The 26254-nt window shown below is 45.1% G+C and overlaps 2 protein-coding genes across 4 annotated transcripts; one reads left to right on the top strand and one right to left on the bottom strand.

The window, feature by feature from the left end:
• Positions 1–1784: 1784 nt before the first annotated feature.
• col2a1a (collagen, type II, alpha 1a) lies at positions 1785–21778 on the top strand. 3 transcript variants are annotated; one of them, XM_067239352.1, is made up of 54 exons: positions 1785–1878; positions 4008–4214; positions 5428–5444; positions 5632–5664; positions 6464–6496; positions 6654–6707; positions 7078–7179; positions 7422–7499; positions 7902–7946; positions 8116–8169; positions 8602–8655; positions 9352–9405; positions 9676–9729; positions 9899–9952; positions 10078–10122; positions 10333–10386; positions 10615–10659; positions 10775–10828; positions 11172–11270; positions 11406–11450; positions 11557–11655; positions 11856–11909; positions 12045–12152; positions 12280–12333; positions 12513–12611; positions 12778–12831; positions 13008–13106; positions 13272–13325; positions 13428–13481; positions 13664–13717; positions 13858–13911; positions 14168–14212; positions 14365–14463; positions 14661–14768; positions 14942–14995; positions 15143–15196; positions 15312–15365; positions 15611–15664; positions 15766–15873; positions 16047–16100; positions 16313–16366; positions 16458–16619; positions 16801–16908; positions 17089–17196; positions 17362–17415; positions 17555–17662; positions 17759–17812; positions 17949–18056; positions 18149–18202; positions 18501–18608; positions 18731–19019; positions 19225–19412; positions 19571–19813; positions 19960–21778. In XM_067239352.1, exons 1-54 carry the CDS (start codon positions 1785–1787, stop codon positions 20104–20106), a joined length of 4473 nt encoding a protein of 1490 aa, XP_067095453.1. In that variant the 3' UTR covers positions 20107–21778. The 3 variants fall into 3 exon arrangements, with proteins under 3 accessions (XP_067095453.1, XP_067095454.1, XP_067095455.1); XM_067239353.1 differs by having other exon boundaries at positions 4008–4202; XM_067239354.1 differs by lacking the exon at positions 4008–4214.
• Positions 21779–21875: 97 nt separating this feature from the next.
• On the bottom strand, positions 21876–26226 carry aaas (achalasia, adrenocortical insufficiency, alacrimia). The gene is made up of 17 exons (XM_067239355.1): positions 26170–26226; positions 25827–25945; positions 25484–25611; positions 25128–25186; positions 24922–25013; positions 24763–24809; positions 24547–24645; positions 24183–24326; positions 23948–24068; positions 23506–23630; positions 23322–23382; positions 23134–23224; positions 22924–23017; positions 22741–22808; positions 22563–22644; positions 22360–22444; positions 21876–22113 (listed from the first exon to the last, which is right to left on the bottom strand). Exons 2-17 carry the CDS (start codon positions 25935–25937, stop codon positions 21958–21960), a joined length of 1563 nt encoding a protein of 520 aa, XP_067095456.1. The 5' UTR covers positions 25938–25945; positions 26170–26226; the 3' UTR covers positions 21876–21957.
• Between the last annotated feature and the right edge of the window lie 28 nt (positions 26227–26254).

Here is a 26254-nt window from a genome sequence, read left to right on the forward strand (position 1 = left end):
TTGTGCTGTATTGTCTCAAGGGTATATTATTGGTTCAGCTGGGACAGGCAGTTGAAATTCTTGGAGTCTTTACATTGTGGACATCAGCATCAATTGTTGTGGCTTTAGACAGTTGATATTCTAGGTATTTCCTTATCTTAAAGCCTTGCTGACACTATTTTAACTATTGGATGGAGGTTAAAAAAGAATACAAACAGAAAGTGATCAGATTTGAGGACTGAAGGTTTAGTCTCTTTCTTCCCTGTATGAGGAATGAGGGGACTCTCTAAGAGGTCATGACCCCAGCATTACTTTGCCAGTGGTCTCAACAAAGATCCCCTTTCAGGATCTCTCACCTGGCGTAATCTGCCAAGGAGAGGTACATGATTAAGTTCAAAAGACATTTCACCCTGTACTCCTGCACTGGCACAGTCCCATAATGAGGAGAGTCTGACATATCTATGTTATCTTGTCTCTGTGGGAAATGTTGTGTTACTGGGGTATAGGCATAGTCCTCTAGAGATTATTTTAGAGTCTTGTGGTCCTTTAAACAAACTTAGTTCACCTATGTTCTCCATGTGCAAATGTGGTATTATATGAAACAAAACGTGTTTTTTATTTAGTGTTTTTAATCATATATTTGGCAAACAGTTGCTCTAGATATATTATATTTTATCCTGGTGATACATCTTTTCCACAGAAACAACTATTGATTGTTTGAAGTATAAAACATTATGTTGTGTCTGACTGTTATGTCTAGAGGCTTAAGATACATGTAAAAAATACGGATTGCATTTTGATGGAACCCACCAAGACAAATAACCACTTTAATCCAGCAAGGCACATGCAGAGTCTGGAGAGAGATGTAATGTTGTTGGAAAGCAGCACACATTAATTCTCACATTGGACTCATGATCAACGCTACACTGGACAAACCAGGTGATGACATGGCTCAGCCCTCCACCTCAGGGGAGATCCATCGATAGCAGCGGATTGTAACAAATGTAATCCATATACTGTAAACTCTACATCTCAGTGGGCCATATAACAGGCATATATATTTTGTATACCTTATTTGTAGTGATTCAACTTCTTTTTATTTCACTCTCAGTTACATATTTAATCACTTTAGGATAATAAACCTATGTCCACATGTAACAGGACTATACTGTAAATGTTGTATAGGCATGTATATTGAAGTAGTACATATAACTGGGAGGCTTAGCTCCAACTGAATTCAGGCCTCTAGATTCAATTCCAACCCTCCCAAAAAATCGAATAATTGCTCAAACCAGATCTTCAAATTCTAATAAACAATGGAAATGTTTTATAAAATGTTTAACAAGTCACATTTGCAATAAATTGTGGACCAATATATTAATTTAAAAGGAAAATCACACTATTCGCTCCCTCTGGCATTTCGGGTTCCTCTCCGTGGCAGGTCAAGGGTAGAAAGGAGGGTACTGGGAGAGGGTCCGAGGAGAAAAGATGCTGATGAAGTTTAGGGGAGGATGATAGGGCTCGGGTTTCAACTCGATTGGGGGTATGGGGGAAGGACTGGTATTTTGGAATATACGACGATTCATAGAAGGGGCAGTGGACATAAAACCGCGGTTCTTGCCCTGACGCGGTGGGTGCTAAGTGCCGGCTGGGGCCCCGCGTTGGATTCCACTTCGATTTTGGAAGGTTGACTGCATGGTTCTGTAGTCTCTGGGAACACACAATTACTCACCACTGACCGAGAGACGCGTCTTGCTCCGTCAATTTATTTCTCACCCAAGGTCCTGCGTGTCTAATATTTAGACATGTTCAGCTTTGTGGATTCAAGGACTGTTCTGCTACTTGTAGCATCCCAGGTTGTTTTACTATCCGTTGTCAGATGTCAACAAGAAGACGACCGTAAGTTTATGCTTAAAATTATTGCCTTAAGATTTTATGTTTGATTTCTGTGTTTGTTTGTTGGTTTCATTGTTTGAGGGAATGAAAAGACGTTCAAATGTTTGTGGGATAAAGTACTGTATAGACATAGGTGAAGACAATTGAACCGGCACACACATACAGCCACTTCACTTGTTGATGGGCCTGGTTCGTCTCTGTTGTTGGTTAATTAGGACAGGAGGTGTTCTATTTCGACAATTAGCAGATCAGATCATAGAGTTTGCCAGTGTGAAGTGACCTGTAACAACTACAGAGGCAATGCCTGGTATTTCTTGTATAGACTTTGACCTATTTTGCCTGTAGTTTAGGATTTGCAGTTTGCAGGCATCAACCACTTTATTTGCAGTATTACATTCCTGCATGGAGAATGGGTGAGGCTATCAAGGCACATCTGTGAGGGATGGAGGACCAGGTGAACAAGCATCCTTTTGTTTCACTGGACATACACAGTGCATCCTCTCTAGGTCAGCACATACACTGAGCTGCCAGTGTTTCACAGTACTGCATAACAGAGCATGTATCAGGGTTATCCTTGAAATGTCCAGACATTTTTACACAATTTCAGATCAGTATTGACAAAAATTACTTGTGATGTATTTATTATTAGTATTTCTATTTTCAATAATTCATAGTCAAGCAAGTAGGAGGAGGTTAAGGGCAAGAAATATTGTATTCTGCTTGTAAGCAGGAGTAGTAAAGGGGTCATAAACTGCTTGACCCCAGCCTAGTGGGCTCAAAGGGTAGCAGGAAGTAAGTGGCAGTCAGTTACTTGGCATGGTAGAGAAACAATTCAACCATAACAGAGCTTCTAGGCTATAGAGCCACTATTGACCAAACCTGAAGATGAATATTTAGGTTTGATGTAATGTTCACCTATTCCTGCATTTGTATTTAACTGTGGTATTGAACAGGGGCGACAAAACCTGGCTTCTTTCCAAAACATCTTTAACTACAATATTATGCAACAATATCACAAATTAAAGGCCAATAACAGACAGGAAAAATAGATTTCAAAAAAAGGATTTTCTCATTTGACGTGTACTGAATAGTCTGGTAGGACGTACATGCTAAGAATCTCCTTCACACATATGGTAGAAGAACAAATGGCTGCATTTAGTAGACCTAACCTTGTGAATAAGAGTCCCCTATTTTCACTTCTCTACAGTTTGTTTGAACTGGTGCTTGGCACAGGTATGAGATCCAGATGGAGAATTTCGAAGGACCCCTGTTTACTTAAGGCAGCAACTTGTCAATTGGGCACAGTCTCCCAATGAGAAGGACTCATTCATATAAGGTCACTTGGTCTTTGGAGAGCAAAGCAGGTCTACAGGTTAAATATACTCACCCAGCTATGTGAAATAGTTCTACTAGGGCATTCGTTCTCTCTGCTAAATGAACTCTTTGTAAGTAGCCAGCAATGCTGCCTTAGAGATCTCTGTTTAATGAAGGGGAATGGAGGCTTGTCCTAGTTCCATTCCTCCAGACTAAATCAAGTTCATTTCTTCAGTTTAGTGCATAAAATCTTGAGAATATCCAACCGATTATACTGTCTGAGATACATGTGGCCCATCGTTAAACCCAGCACCTGAATTACTGTAGCATGCATTCCAGGGTTATACAACAACTCGGTATGATGGACAGGCCTCTCCTAAATTTCCATTAAGTGTTCATGCAAATCATCCGGAATATGTTAATAATGCCTCAATTTGAGTGGTGTTTGTCATGCTGTGGATTGTTGACGTATTTGTGTTTGTGGTATGATTGAGGCCTTGTTTGATGGAAGATAACTTTGATTTTTCCCCTTTCTCCACCCACTATCCCCTGCTCCCCTCTACCCCTCCTATACCACACCCCTGCATCCTTGCCTGAATGACTCCTCCCATGTCTCTTCCCTCCCTCTCCTCCCATCACCCACCTCTGCCTCTCTCATCATCATCATCCTCCATGACTCCTGTTACCAAACTCTACAACCCACAAATGTATTCCATTGCCCCAACCCAATCTTATCTTCTCCTCCCCCCTAACCCCAATTATCCTCCCCTTCCCTACCCTGGCAATGCCTTATGTGCGCCCCCTGGTGGCTACTACAGAGGAGGCAGGTGGCTGTATCCAGGATGGCCGACGCTATAATGATAAGGATGTGTGGAAGCCGGAGCCTTGTCGTATCTGTGTGTGCGACAGCGGGGCAGTGCTGTGTGATGAGATTATCTGCGAGGAGATCAAAGAGTGCCCCAACCCCATCATCCCATCCGGAGAATGCTGCCCCATCTGCCCTGCTGACGCCAGCGCCCCCATTGGTTGTAATTTATTTATTCACCTGCTCATGAATAAATTACTGTACACCTTCTGACATTGGAAAACACTTTGAACTGGGAACTTAAAGCTGGTTATGACATCTGGCCTCAAGATATAAGATAGCCTACATGCAGTGGCTTAACGCCAATGATGCATACATGATTAAGGCTAATACCCACCACAGTCTCTTGTAAGTAAATGATTTACCACAGCTGTTCCTTGTTCTTAAGTGTTTTTGACCCAGCTTGCTTTGGTCTAAAGACATGATCAGCAACATCATTGAGACTCTGCCCCTCTCTATGCACGCTGTCTCTGTGAGTGGTCGGATCTCAGGATGTGCTGTCAGGTTTGACCTAACTCTGTTTGCTTTCACTAGAAAACAGGAAAACTGAAGCCTCTGAACCTCTTAGTACTGTGGGCTGAATGATTATCTGTCAATCATTGACTGATTTTGCCACATGGAGGTTATTCTTGGTATCCCCATGTGGCAAAACAACTCAGTCATGGACAGGAAGTGGTCCAGCCTGCTGCTTGGGTTCAGACACCTTGCGTTCTCCCATGCTTACTGCTTTGACCAGCATAATACTATGTTGTGTTCATATACTCCTGGTACACATGTTTTCCATCATGGGTTGGTACTAAATCTACACCAGTACATATGCTGTGAAAATATAGTTTATTACACCTCTAAAATTGACATTGCTGCTTATCAAACTCTTAACAGTCCTTTATAATTCATATGGACACCTACTGGTATTTAACTAATTCAGAGGCACTGTGCAAAACCACTAAGTTCTTGTGTCAACAATCAATATATTTGTGTAAACCACAAAAAGCAGAATTTTATTACAGCAGAATCCAATGTAGTGCATACACTATTTAAACAAAACCACATGCAAGAATACTAAACCCTTTGTTTGTTGTGGAGAATCTTATTGAATCTTACCTGCTGTCTGTTAATCCTTTAGCTTTCTCTTGCTTCTTCCCGCTGGAGCTACAATTAACCTCATAATCTTTTCTGGATGGGTTCCTGGGGTCTATGGGTTTGGTGGTTGGTCATTGATTTCCACTGGTTTCCACTGAAAGGAAGATGTAGCTTGGTCTGCCCTTGTCAGTCTTCAACCCTGGAGGGTGGTTCTGCAGCAATGTAACTGGTTAACCTATTTTAATGTTGTCCTCTTCTTCTCTTCCTCATCTCTCCATCTGCCACATCAGAATCAATTGGTGCTAAGGTGAGACAAAGGGTCAGGACAAATACCTCTGTTGTGTTGATCTAATGTAAAGAGACACCTTTTTGTTGTGTACATACTGTAGTTAATATAGTTTTTCAGAATGTGGGTTACATTAATATAAGTATATGTGGCCATAACACGTAAATACAGACCACTAAATATAATTTCCATTCCTTCTGTTGATTAGGGCCAGAAAGGTGAACCAGGCGAGATTGCAGATGTAAGTATGCACACCATGTTTGAACTCTGTGTTCCGCGTCTGCTTGGGTCCTTTAACTGCACACCTCGGGGATCTCTTCTTTCATACAGACTATTAACCTTTGCTTTTATGGACAAGCTTAGAGTTATCCACTTGTAATTTAGACAGCTGTTTTGCTTTGACAGCAACATTTGGGCTAGACTGAGGGAAACAGGCTCTAGTTTCTAGTCATGTTCTTATGGAGGCTAGACATGGATCTGAAATATTGAATATTTTAAATATAAAGATAGCCTCTGTTGGCCTGCTTTTCTCAGACATGGGTCAAGCCTCCTAATATATCAGAGCATCACCTTGCTACACACATTCCATGGATTTACCCACTTTTAACTTTTTTATGAGTCATCTGATCTAGCGGCATGGCCTCTTGTTGAAAAGTGATTAGCAACCATGTTTAATGGGCCCTCGTAGACACAAAGAGAGGCGCCCTGAATTCCTGAAACATAATGAACCGAATAAAATCCTCTTGAATCCAGTTAGTTTCTTAGTCACTTGCATGGCACTGGCACTGGTTGAGTGGACAGAGCAGAATCAAGTAGAGGTGGCATTTCTAAGGGAGGTGATGTTTTTAGTGTCAGTCTCAATCCTCCTCATGTTGTGTTTTTGCTTCATGTGTGCTGCCAGCACTGTCCACTCTAACATCTTAACTATTTAAATATGTGCTACCTGACCCATGCATGACAGATGTTTCATGTGACAAAACGTATTTTATTTCAACGAATACTGAAGACTGACAGAAAGCCCATTTTGCTCTCCTCTCCAGGTTGTAGGACCAAAAGGACCAGCAGGCCCCATGGTAAACATTTTGCATTTTAAACTATTTAAACACAATCAGAGCTCATATAAGCCCTTATATTTCATTTCAATTATTTGCCTGCTCATAATACTATTGATGAAATGCAGTTGTTTGTGGATGTGCATCTTTCTTAGCTGCTAATCTGCTGTCTCTGTAGGGCCCCTCTGGAGAGCAGGGACCACGTGGAGAGGCAGGTGCTAAGGGTGATAAGGTAAGAACGAGTCAGCAGCCACTTTAAAATGACCTACATTTATGTCATCCAAAAAAAACTCACAGTTAATACAGAAGGGGCTGTTGAACTAACGGTAGTCAATACTATATTTGACATTAATGAAGCAACTGCCTATTACATTTTTGGTGCTCATTGAACTGCTTATCATAATTAAGCTCTGACTTTAGATTAATTTAATCAATGCTAGCTATAGACACCAGGCATACATTTCATTGTTGCTGCAGGTCTGAAACTGTATATATTACGAGATTATATCATCTTTTCAGACTCTGAATCCAGCTGCTAACTTGCAGTGTACACATCCATGTGAAAAGTGACATTTCATTTATCTGTTCCCAATTTTCCCTAGGGAAATATTGGCCCCAGAGGAAGAGATGGTGAGCCTGGCACCCCAGGGAACCCCGGACCCCCTGGCCCCCCTGGACCCAATGGCCCCCCTGGACTTGGCGGGGTGAGTGTGGAACATGGGCTCAAGGCATTAGAGTAGAAAATAACAAACGTGATTTCTCACACATTGTGTCTCTTTTGGATGGGCTCTCTTCACAGAGTATAAGAGTAAAGATCAGATCATTTGACACAATGCAGCAGAGTCAGCCTTCTTTATCAGAAAAATGATACATTGTTCTCTTGTAAAATACTACTACTACTATAATAATAATATATTGTCTCTTCTAATCGCTTGTATACTTGCAGAACTTTGCTGCTCAGATGGCAGGTGGATTTGATGAGAAAGCTGGAGGTGCTCAGATGGGAGTGATGCAAGGACCTATGGTAAGGATTGTGTGAGAACAGTGGTCATACTTCCTTGGAGCCAAAAGCAGACCCTCTGCTTTAGAGGCTTGCACAGTATTTCGGTATCCACCTGATTGTCAGTAAACCATCCTGGGGATGTGCTGCAGAATGTTAGCTGTGAAATGTACTTAGATACTGCCACCTTGTGTCCACAAGGTAACCACTGGATTGTATTTCACAACACTTTAGGCTACATTGCTGTTGGCATTTATATTTTAAGTGTAAACACTAAATGTATGATTTAATGAGTGCAACAATATGGAGAGCTGTAACTTCAGACAGAGTTGTAACTTTTAAGACAGTCTTAAAAGAATATGCAGTACTTCCACCAATGAATATCAATATACTGATAGACACTCTCTCTTCTTTTCCCTCTTCTAGGGCCCTATGGGTCCCCGTGGCCCCCCAGGCCCCTCAGGAGCCCCTGTAAGTACTCTCATCACACATTTAACTATGAGCTGGGTGTCATCATAATTGCAGATAATTCATTAGCTCCTGTGTTAAGTCTTTGTAAGAGAGAGAACATTAACCATGATAGGATCTCTTGACAGCACTCTTTGGCTGATTAATACCTCATTTTCTATGTCACTCCTAGGGCCCACAAGGTTTCCAAGGAAACCCCGGTGAGACTGGCGAGCCCGGTGCAGCTGTGAGTATATCTATTAAAAACATCTCAGAGTACAACACAAGTCTCTTGTCACAAAAGCCCCTATGAAAACAGATTGTATAATGTCAGGTAATTGCCATGGGCTTGAATCTAACCAAAACTGACCTATAAACCCGAACCTAAAAATGCTCTCATGTGAGAGAAGGGTCATAAGAGGTATCAATTCCTGGAATGTGGAAATCACCACACCCATACTCCTAATTGCAAACTAACTTCTATGGTTAATATAATTCTGTTGACTTAGATAAAGGAAAAGTAGTTTGACATGCTCAAAAGACTTCTGATAAGACAGCACTAAGTAGGTTAATGAAATGGACTAAACAACGTAATATAATAAACACAGTGCTGTACTGTTACTTTGAGCCTTCTGTCTATATAAGCTGTCTCAAGTATTTTGTCCTTCTTCTGTAACAGGGCCCCATGGGACCCCGTGGCCCATCTGGACCCTCTGGCAAACCAGGAAGTGATGTAAGTACCATAAAGAAAACTATTTTGAAATGTGCTGACAAGGCCCAACACTTTGGTCTGGGCAGGGCCTTAAATTCAATGCAAAGTGTAATCACAGTACACAAGCACTAGCCACAAATGTCATTACGTTTTAGCCCTTATCTCAATATAGACTGACAAAGTGTGCATACGCATCCAAATACAAACCAAGATATACATACTTTATTGTTTGTTTGTTTATAATATAATAATGTTTTTATTGTCTTCCTCATATGGCCCAGCACAGTGTCATGTAAACACTGCATGTGCACATTTATGCTCCAGTGTTCCGTAGACATCCTCCCTACTCTTAGTTTCATGTTCTTTAATTGTCCTTGTGTCCTTCCTAATGTATAAGTGGAGCTTCCTTCAGGCACACTCCTTGTCAATCATTCATTCCTAGGATTGGCTGATGATCAGCCTCATATCCTCAGTATAACAGATTCTGTTCATCAGCCAGGAAAGGTCAGAATGACGTCAGACTTTGGAGAACTGCAGCTTCCAATGAACACCATAAATAGACACTCACCTGGCCCTGTTTCTCCATGTCCCCCGAAAACCATACTCTGTGTGGCTCTGTTGACCGCAAAGTTATAAATACTGATGTTGTAGGTAGAAAGTAGTAGGTAGAATAGTTTGAAATCATATGTAATAGTTTCATTTTCTGTCTGTCTCCAGGGTGAGGCTGGTAAACCTGGAAAGGCTGGTGAGCGTGGACCTGCAGGGCCTCAGGTACTGCATAGTACTTCATTTTCTGTCTTATCTTTTAACAGTTGTCACACATTTCAAGAATAACCACGAACTACACAAATAAAAGCTGATTGCAGGCAAGCAATGCACATATTTTAGCTTTTTTTTTATCTCCAGACTAAGTCTACACTTTATAGGTCCTTATAAAGCCCATTATTCATGACTTTCTTCAAGCAAGACCATGTTTTTATTAAAGATTAATAGAAATATAAGATTTTCAATTTTATTTCTTGTTTGTCCTCTTCATCACAGGGTGCTCGTGGATTCCCTGGAACCCCTGGACTTCCTGGAATTAAAGGACACAGAGTGAGTTTCTTCTAACTTTCTTATCATGTCATTAAACAGGACACCAGTATGTACACGCTATCCTTCAAGTTACATGTTCAACCCGATTAGCCACACTACATAATGATTGGTGTCACAATGCTGGAGCTTGGGTGACCAGTCCTAACCAGTCTCTTTGTCTCTACCGTAGGGTCACCCTGGCCTGGATGGTGCCAAAGGAGAGGGTGGTGCTGCAGGAGCCAAGGTCAGACACCTGTCAATCTGAAAGTCTCTCACATGCCTCTCTGGAGATCTACTGAGGCCTCATGTGTATGTATTAATATGTATTATTGTACATGGAGTCTGACTGCCTCATCCTGCGCCCTGTAGGGGGAGGGTGGTGCTCCCGGAGAGAACGGAGCCCCTGGACCTATGGTGAGTCAGCCGTTTCTTGAGAGTTACCTTGAAGTCAACTTTTTTAAACTGACTACTTGTCACAGCCATGAAGACATATTAGAGTTCATACAATTAGTTGACACAATTAGTTGTCAGTGAGGAGCCACAGAACAAGTTTAGGCCATGTACTATAAGTTTTCATGCAATGGTTTAATTGACTCTAAACTCTTTTGCCTTTGTCTGATGTAGGGACCACGTGGTCTGCCTGGTGAGAGAGGTCGTCCTGGACCCTCTGGATCTGCTGTGAGTAACAGCACTTTGCCCCTCCACCCAACTCAACAATTCGGCTCATGATATCAATATATTTACATTACATTATATTGGATACTTTATTATGGTCCCATGTCAGTTTTATATGCATGAATAACCAACATTAGAATTCAAATTGCTCTGGTCATGTAAGTGATGTCCATCAGAAAACCCATGTCATCACCACTGTCTTGTCTCCCTCTCCATCCTGCTCTTCCTTAGGGTGCTCGTGGTAATGATGGCTTGCCTGGTCCTGCTGGTCCCAATGTGAGTATCAAATACCCTATGTTTGTTTCCTCTACAGTGAATGTCATCGTTTTGTTTTCAAAACAAATCATTGAAAGTAAGCTAATAACTGACCTCTGACCTTTCTCTCCTTTAGGGGCCTGTTGGTCCTGCTGGAGCACCAGGTTTCCCAGGGTCTCCAGGTGCCAAGGTTTGTACAGAACAACTCAGGTCATTTACTGCCAGTTCTCAATATATCCACCTGTCATGTTTTATCTTTTGAGCAGGCAACATTATAACCTTGTTTCGACATGCTCAATCCCACCCCACCCATATCAAGGGTCATGTACTGCTTCACTACTGATAAGCTGCAATGAGATAAAGAAAGTCTTTCCACTTTATAACAAACTGAAGGTAGCACATGTTCTTCCACTTTATAACAAACAGAAGGTAGCACATGTTCTTCCACTTTATAACAAACAGAAGGTAGCACATGTTCTTCCATTCACTATTGATCAAAACAATCAATCACAGACCATCTTATCTGCTCTCAGGGAGAGGCTGGCCCCACTGGAGCCCGTGGATCTGAGGGCGCTCAGGGACCCCGTGGAGAAGCTGGCACCCCAGGATCTCCTGGACCTGCAGGAGCCTCTGTACGTAGCTTGGCACTTCAAACCCCCAGTCTGATGTACACCAAAACACCTTCTCAACTGGATTTAGTATATCAAATATACAGTTTTGGATCATTCTATTTGCTTATTCTCTCTTCTCTCACTCTGGTCATATAGGGCAACCCTGGTACTGATGGTATCCCTGGAGCTAAAGGATCTGCTGTAAGTAAACCTCCTTTTACACTCACTAGAGTTTTGTAGAACAGGTCTCCTTCCCCATTATTAGTTTAATACTCAGTAATACTGACTGGTGTCTATATCTGTGCAGGGTGCTTCTGGTATTTCTGGTGCCCCTGGATTCCCAGGCCCACGTGGCCCACCCGGACCACAGGGAGCAACAGGACCTCTTGGGCCCAAGGGACAGTCGGTAGGTCACTACACTACAAGATCAACCCAAAACCTAGGAATCCCAACATGGTCTGGGTGGTACATGTATTAAAGTCACTTCTTACAGAAGAAGTATCTTGTTATTAACTAAATGTAAAAGAGAAATGTTCACATCTAAGTGCTGCTTATAATCATATTCATTCAGGCTGTGTGTAATGACTGTCCCTGTCTTGGTTTTAGGGAGACCCTGGTATTCCTGGGTTCAAAGGTGAAGCCGGACCCAAGGGGGAGCTTGTGAGTTCTGTTCCTTTCCTGACAATGATCCAATGACTCATGATTACACTCATCTTTCTCCAGTCTATTGTCTAAGTGACTGGTATCCGAAGTGGGTTGGTACCAATGAAGCTTCTGCATGTTGACTGTGTGTAGGGCCCTGCCGGTCCCCTCGGAGCCCCGGGCCCAGCTGGTGAGGAGGGCAAGAGAGGAGCCAGAGGAGAGCCTGGTGCTGCTGGACCACTTGGACCTCCTGGCGAGAGGGTGAGAACCAGGGAAACCATGCAGCTACTGGAATAACGAGTTTGTCATATAGGTTGTTAGGTTGTCTTTTCGGCTGTTGACCAGCTCGATAATCATGATGAAAATATCTCTCTGTCCTTGTCTCTAGGGAGCTCCTGGTAATCGTGGTTTCCCAGGTCAGGATGGTCTTGCAGGTGCTAAGGTGGGTCCTGCTCATGTTACTGATTGTAAATGTTTCACCAATCAGCACATTGAAACTGATTGGAACTGCAAGCCTGTTGCACAACTCAACTCATTTACATTGTGTCATTTTTTAACTCATCCCAATGATCCATACAAATTGTCTTCAGATTTTTCATGTCTCTCTCTCTTCCTGTGCAGGGTGCTCTTGGTGACCGTGGTGTTCCTGGAGTGGGTGGGCCTAAGGGTGGTACTGGAGACCCCGGCCGCACAGGAGAGCCTGGTCTGCCTGGAGCCAGAGTGAGTCCCCCTGATCATATCCCCTGTGACCAAAACTCTGGAATACTGACACCTTTTCCAGTGTTGTGATACATGTCACTGAAATTTTAGAGCAGAATATCAGCCGAAGAGGTTTCCATGGTTCTGGTGTGATGTTGACAGTCTTGCTTGTGTCTTGCGTTTTCAGGGTCTCACTGGTCGCCCTGGAGATGCTGGTCCTCAGGGTAAAGGTGGTCCATCTGTAAGTATGATAACTCCAAGACATATCTACCTGTAATCTATTTCCATTATAGACAAATAGGCAGGAGAGAAGCCTTGTTATAGAGACCAATTTTGCCATCTTAGTCTTGAAACCCTAGTGTGATTGGTGTGTGGTGGTGTCCAGTGCTGATGAGGGATGCTGTGTCATGTTGACAGGGTGCCGCTGGTGAGGATGGTCGCCCTGGACCTCCTGGTCCTCAGGGTGCCCGTGGCCAGCCTGGAGTGATGGGATTCCCTGGACCTAAGGGAGCCAATGTGAGTGTCACAGGCTTTCTGACAAAGAATAGATGAATAATGCATAAAAAAAGGTTAATTGTGCCAACCTGGGGAGGTTATACCTATATTCAACATCAAAAAGTATTACTTCGTATAGAAATGGTATGTTCCATATCACTAACCAGTATGATTTGTCCTTCTCAGGGTGAGGCTGGCAAAGCAGGAGAGAAGGGTCTTGTTGGTCGCACTGGTCTGAGGGTAAGATCATTGTCTTGCACAGTATTTGTTTGTGCCCCTGTGTGGTTCTATAATACTTTAACGTGAACAAGTAACTAAGTGTGTTTTTCCTTTTGTGTACAGGGTCTGGGCGGAAAGGATGGTGAGACTGGTGCTGCTGGGCCTCCCGGTCCTGCTGTAAGTGATGGTTTAATTTAACAAATAAATTCTTATCAAACCTAGTTTCAGAAGATACCTGTAGTTGACTGAGTATCTGCAAAAGCCATGATTCCTAAGTTCATCTGTACAGCCACCTCTTACCTGGCTGTGCAGTGTTACTGATCTGCCTGAGTTGATGGCTTGTATTTGTCCCCTTCTAGGGACCTGCTGGAGAGAGAGGAGAGCAAGGACAGCCTGGACCCTCTGGCTTCCAGGTGAGTCTATCTTTATACTTTACAAAAGACTGCATGCTATGGATCCATGCAGCTTTGAAACACTCTCTCACCAGTACATATCCTGGTCTGTCTTTGATTGCATCATAAAGCATGGCTGATTGTGTCCTGTTGCTGTTTAGGGTCTGCCTGGACCTGGTGGACCCCCAGGAGAGAGTGGCAAGCCAGGTGACCAGGTGAGTCTTCTCACAGTCCACACTTTCTTTCTATGTCACATATATATGTGGGTCGAAATCCATTGTATTGTCCTTCTCATTTTAAGTCCCCCATACAGAGAACTTGTAGAGCTAAAGAACACAGAAATGACTGACCTGACCTGAAGTTTGGTCTTTGCACTAGTAATTTAAGATTACTGAAACAACTAAGATATCTTTGAAAAACACAAATGATGAGTGGATGTTCAGCTACATGCTATCTCTCTTCTCAACACAGGGTGTTCCTGGAGAGGGTGGAGCTGCTGGTGCCACTGGACCTAGAGTGAGTTTCGATTACATGATAAAATCTTCACATTATTGAACAGTAATTGCAGAGCCAGATACAGACTGATATATAGGTTTGTTCCTGGGTTGATAGCAAATTCTATATCCATAAATCTAACATTCACATCCTGCCTGTCTGCTCCCTGATAGGGTGAGCGTGGTTTCCCTGGCGAGAGGGGTGGAGCTGGACCTCAGGGTCTGCAGGGACCTCGTGGACTTCCTGGAACTCCCGGAACTGATGGACCCAAGGTTTGTAGTCAATCTTTCTGACAATCTGTGTGACAATCTTCCATTCTTGATTTTGTTATGGGTCTTCTATCGCCATTTTATGTACCCTTGTCTACAGCTACTTACAGTATGCCCCTACTGAATTCTAACATAGTGTTTCCAACTGATCAGTCAGTCTCCGCTATGCAATATCAGTCCACTCTCCATTTCTCAACCAGGGAGCCATCGGGCCATCTGGCGGTGCTGGTGCCCAGGGACCCCCAGGCCTCCAGGGTATGCCAGGAGAGAGAGGAGCTGGTGGTATCTCTGGAGCTAAGGGAGACAGAGTAAGGAACATGGTTCCAATCAATGCACCATTTCTGTCTGAACAACTGTCTTGAATTAATGCTACTATATACATGATCGGTGTAGGAACTCATGTCCTGCTAGTCCTCCTACTGTATTTCTGATCGAGCACACAGCACATGGGATGAATGCTCGTCTTTTCTTTGTCCTTCAGGGTGACAATGGTGAGAAAGGACCTGAGGGTGCTTCTGGAAAGGATGGCTCTAGGGTGAGTCCTGAGCTGCGGATTAGAACCAACATTTTCCTGAAGTAGCTCACCTGTCTCTATTTCAGATAATTATCCAAAAACTGTCAATGAGAGTGATGAGAAATATCTCCCCCTATCTTCTCTGTCTTTCTTTTTCTTCCTCTTCAGGGTTTGACTGGTCCAATTGGTCCTCCTGGTCCAGCTGGACCTAATGGCGCTAAGGTGAGAATTACACCTTTTGATTTATATTCTGGTTGATAGGAGATGGTATGGAGTGAATTCAAAGTGTTTAATGTGTTTCTTGCTCTTCTCACACCGCTCTATTGTTCCCTCCCAGGGAGAGACTGGAGCTTCTGGACCTACTGGTGCTGGTGGTGCTCGTGGTGCTCCTGTAAGTCCCCCCCTCTACCCCTCTCTCTATGTTACAATATTAAGAGAAAACGATCAAAAATCATAACTGTTATGAAAACAAACCCAAAGTCAAAACTCTTGACAGCCACGCGCTGACATGTAAATCACTCACATCATTATACAGTGGAAGAGTCCCTCAATGAGGTGTACATTAAAACAACACTCTCCCACCTCGCGACCTGGTCTTCCTGAAGTGTAACATGAGTCTCCTCTGTCCTCCTGCAGGGTGACCGTGGTGAGACTGGTCCTCCAGGGCCTGCTGGCTTCGCTGGACCTCCTGTGAGTACAGCCTCTCTAATCCTAGCAGCTATGACAGTGGCTGTTGAATAGGACAACACAAGATCACACATTTCTTTCTTGTTTTTCCTCTGTCTACATAGGGTTCAGATGGACAGCCTGGTGCCAAGGGAGAGATTGGTGAGGGTGGACAGAAGGGTGACGCTGGTGCACCTGGCCCTCAGGGACCCTCCGGGGCCCCTGGACCTGTGGTGAGTACCTCTCTCCAGGAGCAATGCTCAGTCCAGGTGGAAGACACTAGCCTTTATGTCTCAGTTGTAGAAATATGATTGTCTGCTTGAAGTAATACAATAGTAGTAGTATCTATGCATGGGCCCATACTAAGTTGGAGTAATTGATGGATTGTTGTTTGAATCTGTTACAGGGTCCCACTGGTGTTTCTGGACCTAAAGGAGCCCGTGGAGCTCAGGGAGCTGCTGTGAGTAAACACTTCTTCACTTCCTCATCACAGGAAGAAACTAGCACCCAAATAATATCTTAGGTTTATACTGACTTCTCTGCTTCCCTATATTGTATAAAGGTATACATATTCACATTTACATTCACATTCCTATAGTAGCAAAGTAATCATCGTATGACGAATCAAATCTAATCTAAGCAAAGTTTTCTTTTCCTTGCTCTATTTGATAGGGTGCTACTGGTTTCCCTGGTGCTGCTGGAAGAGTTGGATCTCCTGGTCCCAATGTGAGTGTCACAAAAATCATAACCATTCACAGATTATCCATAAACCCTGTGCTGTGATTGAAGTATTCCTGTATCTCTCTCTCTCTGTCAGGGTAACCCTGGTGCTTCTGGCCCTGCTGGACCTTCTGGTAAAGATGGTCCTAAGGGAGTTCGTGGAGATTCAGGCCCCACAGGAAGACAGGGAGATGCTGGGCTGCGTGGAGCTGCTGGTGCCCCAGGAGAGAAGGGAGATGCTGGAGAGGATGGACCCCCTGTGAGTAGCCATCTCACCCTGGCATTGTCAAAACTGTTATCACCACCTCAGTTTATTGGATATGATGAAGTTTTGTACTGTACACATTCCATTGTATTGTGGTCAGCTTGGTTTGATTTGTAAGGAACTGTAAAAGATGGTGTTTTGAGTGCTGACCCAAGGTCTTGGTCTCTTTCTCTAGGGTCCCGATGGACCTTCAGGTCCCAATGGATTGGCTGGATCTCGTGGTATTGTTGGTCTGCCTGGGCAGCGTGGAGAGAGGGGCTTCCCTGGCCTTCCTGGACCTTCTGTGAGTCTCTCACTTTCTTATGTCTAGACAAACAGATCCAGTGGCAGGGTTTTATATGATACTATATTAGCTATGAGTGAACCGTTACAGTAAAGTTGTGTTGACAGAAATACAGCTTCAAACTAGTCAGAATACATTTTTGGAGTGACATTCCCTGATGGATCTATTTCCTGTTTCTAGGGCGAGCCTGGTAAGCAGGGAGCTCCTGGTGCTGGCGGGGATCGTGGACCCCCTGGACCTGTTGGGCCCCCTGGACTGAGTGGACCTGCTGGAGAGCCTGGTAGAGAGGTCAGTGCAAATCCACATTGACAGCATACATGGTAAAATACCAGACCATAATAAAAACAAGATCCAATCAAAAGCTTCAATGGTCTGCATCTCCTGAATGCCTTAGTTTACTCAGGGACTGGAAGCGGTTGTGAACCTCACTAACGTTCTCTCTGCTCCTCCCAGGGCAACGCTGGAGCAGATGGACCCCCTGGAAGAGATGGATCAACTGGAGTCAAGGTGACACACCAGCATCACACCACAGATGGACCCAAAACATGCTATTTACCTTAACTGGATCCACTGTGGATCAAGCAGAACTTGATAATGACTACATAACCCCTGACTGTCTTTGCGATGGTGTTGTGTCCACCCACAGGGAGAGCGTGGTAACACTGGTCCTGCTGGTGCCCCCGGGGCCCCTGGTTCCCCTGGTGCCCCTGGCCCCGTCGGCCCTCTTGGCAAGCAGGGAGACAGAGGAGAGTCTGTGAGTGACACACACACATATTTTAAGTGAATATGAAATATGTTGTTACTGTTGAATAGTTGAATGAGGTTGGCTAAACTCTCTGTCGTGTGTCAGGGTGCCCAAGGACCTGCTGGACCCGCTGGACCAGCTGGAGCCAGAGGAATGGCTGTGAGTATCACCATGTCTCACTATCATTTATTTTGTTTTCTGTTGATGGCGTACTATTATAAAAATATCTCAACAATGACAGCAAGAGCTCCGACTTTAACTCAGTTGACCAACACATCGTGGCTCTCTTTTTTAGGGACCCCAAGGACCCCGTGGAGACAAGGGAGAGGCTGGCGAGACAGGAGAGAGGGGACAGAAGGGTCACCGTGGGTTCACTGGTCTGCAGGGTCTGCCTGGACCTCCCGTAAGTCGCCTACTCATCATGCTATGCCTACTACACCTCAAGATTACTGAGTTCCAACAACTGATTTCCATGATGTGTCTGTGTCCAAACAGGGTCCTGCTGGAGATGCTGGTGCTGCTGGACCTGCTGGGCCCAGTGGAGCCAAGGTGGGTCCAGTGGAGAGGAGAGAGGATGACAGAACATTTACAAACAAGCATTTCCCTACTGATTACATAAAGAGAACAATATTTTCGAGGAAGCCAAATCTTACAGATAGAATACAATAAATACAATCACCATACATGTATCTCCCTGACAAAACAGAGGCTGGAATGGCCGGTGCTGATTATGAACCATAGGTCATATATAGTCATATGCATCAGGCAAACAGTGAACCTCCTTCTTCTATGAAGAAGTGTTAACACTCCAGCATTGAGCTGTTGTTGACCCCTCCTATGTGTGCAGGGACCCCCTGGACCAGTCGGCCCTGCTGGAAAGGATGGATCTAACGGCCAGCTGGGACCTGTTGGACCTCCCGGACCCCGTGGACGCTCTGGAGAGACTGGGCCAGCTGTGAGTAGCTGCCCTCGACTGCTAAAAATACAATGTGGAATAATCATTCAGTAGAATACTCAGGTACTTAAACTGCTCTTATATACTCATCTAACCCCTCCACTCCCCTCTGCCATCTTCAGGGTCCTCCTGGTAACGCTGGACCCCCTGGGCCTCCCGGGCCCCCTGGCCCTGGCATCGACATGTCTGCTTTCGCTGGCCTGTCTCAGCCTGAGAAGTCCCCTGATCCCCTGAGGTACATGAGGGCCGACGAGGCCTCCAGCTCCCTCAGGCAGCATGACGTGGAGGTGGACTCCACTCTCAAGTCCCTGAACAACCAGATCGAGAACCTGCGCAGCCCAGACGGTACCCAGAAGAACCCTGCCCGCACCTGCAGAGACCTTAAACTCTGCCACCCTGAGTGGAAGAGCGGTGAGTGCGGGAGCAGGTACAGGGAGGACGACAGGGAGAAAGTTACGGGGAAATCTGGGATGGATAGATTGTGCATAGCTGCAACAACAATTCCTTTGAAAGGGAGGAGACTGATGTGGAATGCCATGTTATGTGACATTAGAAGGATAATTTGTAATAAGTTCATATAGTGATTTGTTTTTGTTGGGCCTCTGTACCTCTGCAGGTGACTACTGGGTGGATCCCAACATTGGCAGCACTGCTGATGCCATCAAGGTCTTCTGTAACATGGAGACTGGCGAGACCTGCGTCTACCCAAGCATAGCCAACGTGCCCAAGAAGAACTGGTGGAGCAGCAAGGGCAAGGACGGCAAGCACATCTGGTTCGGAGAGACCATGAACGGAGGATTCCACGTGAGGCTCTTTCCATCATCAACCATTTCTGCTTCGATCTCTCTCCAAATTGGACTGCAGTTTTATCCTGGATAATTGCAGTAACTTGGAGAATGTGATTGTCTTCCATGCCAGAGTTCTATCCACTAAGTCCTCTACTCTGTCCATCTTTCCTACAGTTCAACTACGCACAGGACGGCCCTGCTGCCAATGCTGCCAGCATCCAGCTGACCTTCCTGAGGCTGCTGTCCACAGAGGCCTCCCAGACCCTCACCTACCACTGCCGCAACAGCGTGGCCTACATGGACGCCTCCACAGGCAACCTGAAGAAGGCTTTGCTGCTGCAGGGCTCCAACGACGTGGAGATCAGAGCCGAGGGCAACAGCCGCTTCACCTACGGCGTGTTGGAGGACGGTTGCAAGGTAAGGCCTGCACTAATAGGGTTCTTTGCCTCAGTGTGACAACACAGGCAAACCCATTCCATTCCCGTACAATCCTAAAGTTGCTGTCATAATTACAGTTCACAACCAGATACACACTGAAGACATGATCTGCGCTCTTCCCACAGAAACACACAGGCCAGTGGGGCAAGACTGTCTTCGAGTACAAAACACAGAAGACCTCCCGTCTGCCCATCGTGGACATTGCTCCCATGGACGTCGGAGGAGCAGACCAGGAGTTCGGAGTGGACGTAGGCGCAGTCTGCTTCTTGTAAAGTGGAATAACTCAACGACCAAAAACATGAAAGAAATAACTCAACTATGAAACATTACACACTCCACAAAAAAAGAAGACAGGAAATTAAAAAAAGATAATTGCTACTTTTTCTCTCACAAAGAAGTGCTCTCCAAGTTGTACTCCCTGGATGTTAGCACTGAAGGGCACCGGCAATATCCGTACGTAATTCCAACGTTCCCTGTCAACCCACTTCCTGAGATCCAGTCATGTTTCCCATGTGGCCCAGTGTTGACGGGAATGAGTCAGAGCCAGGAGGAAGAGGGACCAAGCAAAGGACGAGTGATGCAGAACAGAAACATGACTCGATGTCACTTATTTATTGTCTAACCTCAAGGGTCAGAGGTGAGGTAGGACTGGGTGGGTTTACTTTAAAAGCAAGACAAGCCCCTCCCACTATAGAACACCAAGAACCAGCCAGTCCTGCTCCACCTCCCTCCCTGTCTCCTTCCTGACCCACAAATGCGGCATTTTGAATCAATGTAGACCAACAAATATTTTCAGTAATTATAACAATTCCAGGTGCTCCCAATTTTTTCCATCAAGAGCAGGAGCAAATCTTTTACTGTGTATGATAAATCCTTGGTTCTATTGTTGTAAAAGTCTGTGTTTATAAACAACCAGATGGTTTTATATATTTCCACATAATGTGTGTACATGTGTCTATATGCACACCAACACTTTTTGGAAAGTGAGGTTTAATTTGGGATGTATTTTTCATTGTCCTTTACCCTTGAATGCCCATTAGTGAAAAGTGTTTTGACCCAGTTAATGAGCATCCAAAGTTTTCGAATAAATTTGGGAGAAAAAAAACCGGTTTTGTTTGTTGTAGTCATCCTGATTGTTTAAAGCTACCTCACGCTTAAAAACAAAGTGAAAATGTTGACCTAAAATCTGAGCTGACCTAAATTTTTGCTTTTGTGTGGATCTGGGGCTGAACAGCCATCTTTGCTGTGGGTTGCTATGTCTTCAGAAGGTGCTATGAGTTTTAGAATTCAGTCTCTGCCATTGATCCCTAACTCCCCCCCCAATTCCCACTAGCCTCACACAACACACACACACCCCACCCTGGATACAAGGTGCAGTCGGGCCACAGAGGGGACAGGGGCTTCTGGGTCGCCTCCTCTGGAGTCCAGCCCCAAAGTCAAACCATTAGACTCCAAGGAGAGCCGCTCAAAACAGCTAGGGTGGGTTGTCTTTGTGTGTGTGAGGGTGTGTATATTTTTTTTTTGTTATTAATTTTATTATGATCATGATCATTTTTGTTTGTTTTGTTTTTGTCTATTTTGTTACACTTTTAATTGATGTAAATTGGAAATAAAAGGAAAAACCAAGTAACAATGAAGTTGATTTTTAATTGTGTTTCTTCTGAATAAATACGTATATGTTGGAATACAACTTTTTTACTGAGCCCATTGTGTACAAATGTTTTGTAGTTGTGTTTTCTCTTGGTCACCTAATCTCCCAGGTGTGAGTTAGTGCATGGTGTCTGACAGTGTGCATGCATGTGAGACTGGGAGGGTTTTACAAGAGAATCTCAAAACACAAGAACGAAAGTACTGTATTCATTCTCCTGTTTCAGGGCAGAGTCAAGCATGGTTGGATTCTGTTTGTTTCACCTAATAGGCATAAATAAAGAAAACAAAATGATATGCTGATTGTAATGGATTAGTCATTTGTACATGAAACTGTGATGAATAGTGTTCTCTCCTACTTGTTCATTAGGTATATTCATCTTGTCTAAAATTCATTCAGGACAATATTTTCAATCAGAAAAAGTTTAATAAATTCTTTATACAAATGTATTTTTCTGAAACATGAGTGTATGTGGTCAGGAAATGAGCTCAGTGTAGAGAGTCTGGTTGGCGTAGTCTGCAGGTCTGGACTGGGGCTGTGGGAGGGGGGGGCTGCCTCCAAGGCCAAGCTGGGGGGCTCCAGCACTCATGAAGTAGAAAGGAACGTGGGTGATCCGACCATTCGACCAGCACTGGAGAGGAAGGAGAGAGACGGACAGATTCAACAGTGTGTGTTTAGGTAGAGGTAAACCTGCTTCCTCAACCCACTTTAACTCATCTTACACAAGACTATACAATGATGAATCAGTATCGTGCAATCAATTTTTTACAAATCAAATGAATTAAAACCTCTTTCTCTTATCTGAAGTTAGTGGGCTTACAGTGTGAATCATGTGGACAGTGATACAGTGTAGTGTGTCTGAAACAGTGAGTCTCACCACAGTGAGCAGGGCCCCATGCTGGAAGTTGGGGTGGAACTGCATCAGCCTGGGCTCCGCCCCCTCCTCTCCCTGGACAAAACCACTGGCACACATCCACATGGAGGGTTCATACACACATAGCAAGCACTCACACTCTTCATGAAGTCTGATGTGTAAGCACCATGGTGTTCAATGTGTATACACTGTGCACCAGGACATACCATGGCAGCAGCTCAAAGATGGGGTTGGTTCGGGTCTTGAAAACAGCTATCATGGCAGGGCGGTCTCCTGCTTGGGGACAACCTGATGAAACAAATACAGTGAGTCGCTGAGACAGAATGACAGGACGAGAGAAGGTGACATGGCTAAAAGAGGCTAAATGACAAGAGTGTTTTGGACCTTTGAGAAGCACGGCTAGTCTCTCTCCACTGGGATCCCACGCTAGGGACTGGACCTCTCCACCTACCCTGTACGACACACAAACACACAAAGACTTAACGGTGTGTTGATCTTACTGTGTGACTATCACTCTGTGCATGATTCTGCCTGGGTAGCTCTCAGTGTTCCCCGTCCTGTGCTTACACCACATCTCCATCTGGTGTGCTGAAGCTGGTCTCAGACAGGTCCGCCACCACGGCTGCTGCCTTCGGCCCTCCTGACATCCTCAACGGTGCCCCTAGTGGACAATCACATTAGCTCAACTCACACAAGGCTCCACAAACTGTGTGTTTCTACATACAGTTCTCGGAACACTAAAAGGCTGTTTGATTGGTTTAGTGTGTGTGTTTGTACCTGGTGTGTCAGTGAAGGTCAGGGCATAGATAACAGTCTCTCCTTGCACAGTGAAGAGCAATCGACTCCCATCGGGGCTCCAGCATCCCGACTAACCAGTAGAAAGGCACATGTTATCAGGGAACACCAGGGAACACAGTCTCATTAAGGACAGTCCAGCAAGCACTCTGGTCGAGTCAACGTCTCACCTGACAGCGTCCCTTCAGACACGGCCATCGCTCACAGGTCCACATCCTGGTCTCCCACACCCTGCAGTGAGCGAAACACAGCAAAGACACACCAGGTCACACAACAGTCGTTTGTGGCCCTCCTAACGTGTGAGCCTGGTGCTCATCTGTGGTCTCCAGGCCCCTGGCAGTGCTCCTCTCTAACCTGAAGAGGGCAGAGGGGGTAGAGGCCAGCACACGGCTGCCGTCAGGAGACCAGGACAGGAAGGTCACCCCTCCCCCTCCAACACGCTGAAGAGGCACACAGCTCTCTGCTGCCACATCCCACACCTGAGAGAGAGAGAGAGAGAGAGAGAGAGAGAGAGAGAGAGAGAGAGAGGGAGAGAGGGAGGGAGGGAGGGAGGGAGGGAGGGAGGGAGGGAGGGAGGGAGGGAGGGAGGGAGGGAGGGAGGGAGGGAGGGAGGGAGGGAGGGAGGGAGGGAGGGAGGGAGGGAGGGAGGGAGGGAGGGAGGGAGGGAGGGAGGGAGGGGGAGAGAGAGAGTAATTAAAGGCTAAGTCCATCCGCTCCACAGAGATAAACACAGCAGAACAATGTCAGCAGTGTGCCAATTCATCCGAAGCCAAGTGATGAGAATTGTGGGCCGTACCATCAAGGCTGTGTCCACGGGGGAGGCCGACACCAGGAGAGATCCACTCGGTGACCATGCGATGGAGGTCACTGGCGAGTGTCCCGGATGAGACAAGACCTGAGCACAGCCGGAGGACGGTCTGCATTGGTGGAACCAGGACAGGGACGAACAGGAAGTCAAATAAGACATGGCACAAATGGCACCACAGTAATCCTCCAGATCCTTGTATGGGTGCAACATAGTATGTGTGTACCTGGTGGATAGCGAGCTGGGGTCCACATGCCAGACAAGTAGGCAGTTGTGGCATGCGACAGCCAGGGCAGAAGCACACAGAGGCTTCCACTGCACTGCAGCCACACTGCGCTGCAGACGGTGCTTCAGGGTGGGAGCTGTGGCACTAAGAGACAAACAGGAGACACGCTACGCTCGAGGTGGGAGAAGAACACAATCGAATCACAAGGTGAAACATCCCAACGCCTCCTCATTCTCAGACAGACAAGACCCGTTCATGGCGTTTGAAGCATTGCTCCCAAATGCCTTGAAAGGATGATTCGTGTGTCATGGTGAACGTGGGTACACCAGCAGCCCTTCTCCATACAGAGTAGTGATGGTGAGACCTTTTAGGGTTGTAGATCTTGATGGAGTCGTCCAAGAGAGCCACAGCAAACTTGTCTGTGTGCGGGTGCCAGGCAAAGCCCCGGACCGCACAGTCACACCTGCGCAAGAGGAAACATAAACACATCCCCAGAGTCCATCTCTCACCTCACTGACACCACGGCAATATGCTCCCACAGTTCTCATTCGGAATCAAGCCTTGGTAAAGAGCCACTCACCAGTCGAGCACTTGGGAAAACTCAGCGATCATATCTTCACTGCTCAACTGAATGGACCGAAAAAGAGAATCACATTTCCACGTTTAAAATATATCTATACATGCATATGCTACTCAGTGATGTAATCGGAACCAAGACCAAGGCCAATAGGCAACTTACCGTGAGGTGGGGAAAGAGAGAGCCATGGAATGAAGAGACCCAGCGGAGCAAAGCCAGGACACAGCCAGAGCTCATCGTCAGCCATTTGGGAACTGGACACACACACACACACACATACACCTTAAAGAGTAAGTGAAACTCCAGCACTGTGAACCCCTGAGTGAGAATAGGACTGTACTGACGCAAAGCTCCATGTGCTCACTCACCCTCATCAGCACTAGAATTGACAATTTCATCCAAGACACCAGAGACCCCAGCATCACGCCTGGCAGAAACACAGGAATTGCATAATGTCATAAACGGGCTTCTTCTTACTCGTTATGTGTTGTCTGGAATACCTGCCATTGTCAATCTAGTAGGAAGGATGGAGATTATATAATGTTACAGAGTTATGGGCAATACAATTTCAGGTTTCCTAGACAGGTTGAGAGTGAGGCAATGCTGTCTGTAGCCTTATAAATTGTAATATTTGTAAAATATCTGTGAATATTGTAATTCCTAAGAAATGAATGTGATTGGTAGATTCAATGAAAGCATCTAATGTCAAATGTGTTTGGCTCACCATGCTGATGCACTTCTCATCCACAGTGTTTCACAGTGGTCCAGAAAGGCTGCCTTGCTGCTACTCTCTGGTCGACTGTGGGGCTTTAATGACTCCCGCGGGAAGTAAAGACTCAAAGGACCAGACTCCTACAGTGAAGATAGACAGAAGATTTTTTTTTAAACCTGTCTAATTCTCTCTTCCACACACACTCTCTCTCTCTCTCTCTCTCTCTCTCTCTCTCTCTCTCACAAACACACACACACTCGAAGGGTGGTTTAGGAAGCTATTGAACGTTTGTTTTTAATCATGTCTACTAACGTTAGTTAGATACAAATAACTCAAAATATATCAAGCTACGAACCTGTTTTTGAAGGCTGTCACTTGTCGTTCCCGCGACAAGCTCATTGTTGGATTCATACAGGGTGGTCTGTCCACTAGGGAGTGGAGGGGGGAACAGTGCCAAAGAACACATTCCAGGCACTAAAATGATAAATATTTAAAAATCTAAAGTTAGCACAGGAGCTAGCTAGTTAGCTGCTAGCTATCGTCAGCTTCAAAACGTATACAGTAGTTCGCTAACGTTATTTAATTCAAGTTAGGTAATGAACTAAAAAAGCTATAGTATCACTACCGTAGTGTAATAATGCAGATACAGTGTGGTGTGTTTGTATAAATTGCATTTATTTAAAACATTTTAGACTTGCCTTTTCTAAAGAGAAGCTTGCGCACTGTACCAGTTGCCCGCCGTGCTCAAATTTTACGAACATCAGCAAGGAACAAACCGAACGG

Source organism: Osmerus mordax, chromosome 7 (assembly GCF_038355195.1).
Source record: "Osmerus mordax isolate fOsmMor3 chromosome 7, fOsmMor3.pri, whole genome shotgun sequence".
Classification (NCBI taxonomy): Eukaryota; Metazoa; Chordata; class Actinopteri; order Osmeriformes; family Osmeridae; genus Osmerus; species Osmerus mordax.

Excerpts from the sequence above, each read along its gene's own strand:
- col2a1a (XM_067239352.1), top strand. The coding sequence starts at position 1,785 with ATGTTCAGCTTTGTGGATTCAAGGACTGTTCTGCTACTTGTAGCATCC. Across the intron at positions 13,482-13,663 it reads CTGGGCCTCCCGGTCCTGCT|GGACCTGCTGGAGAGAGAGG; the intron begins GTAAGTGATGGT and ends GTCCCCTTCTAG. Across the intron at positions 13,912-14,167 it reads GTGGCAAGCCAGGTGACCAG|GGTGTTCCTGGAGAGGGTGG; the intron begins GTGAGTCTTCTC and ends TTCTCAACACAG.
- aaas (XM_067239355.1), bottom strand. The coding sequence starts at position 25,937 with ATGTGTTCTTTGGCACTGTTCCCCCCTCCACTCCCTAGTGGACAGACC. Across the intron at positions 24,810-24,921 it reads CTCTCTTTCCCCACCTCACG|TTGAGCAGTGAAGATATGAT; the intron begins GTAAGTTGCCTA and ends CGGTCCATTCAG. Across the intron at positions 22,645-22,740 it reads ACTAGCCGTGCTTCTCAAAG|GTTGTCCCCAAGCAGGAGAC; the intron begins GTCCAAAACACT and ends TTGTTTCATCAG.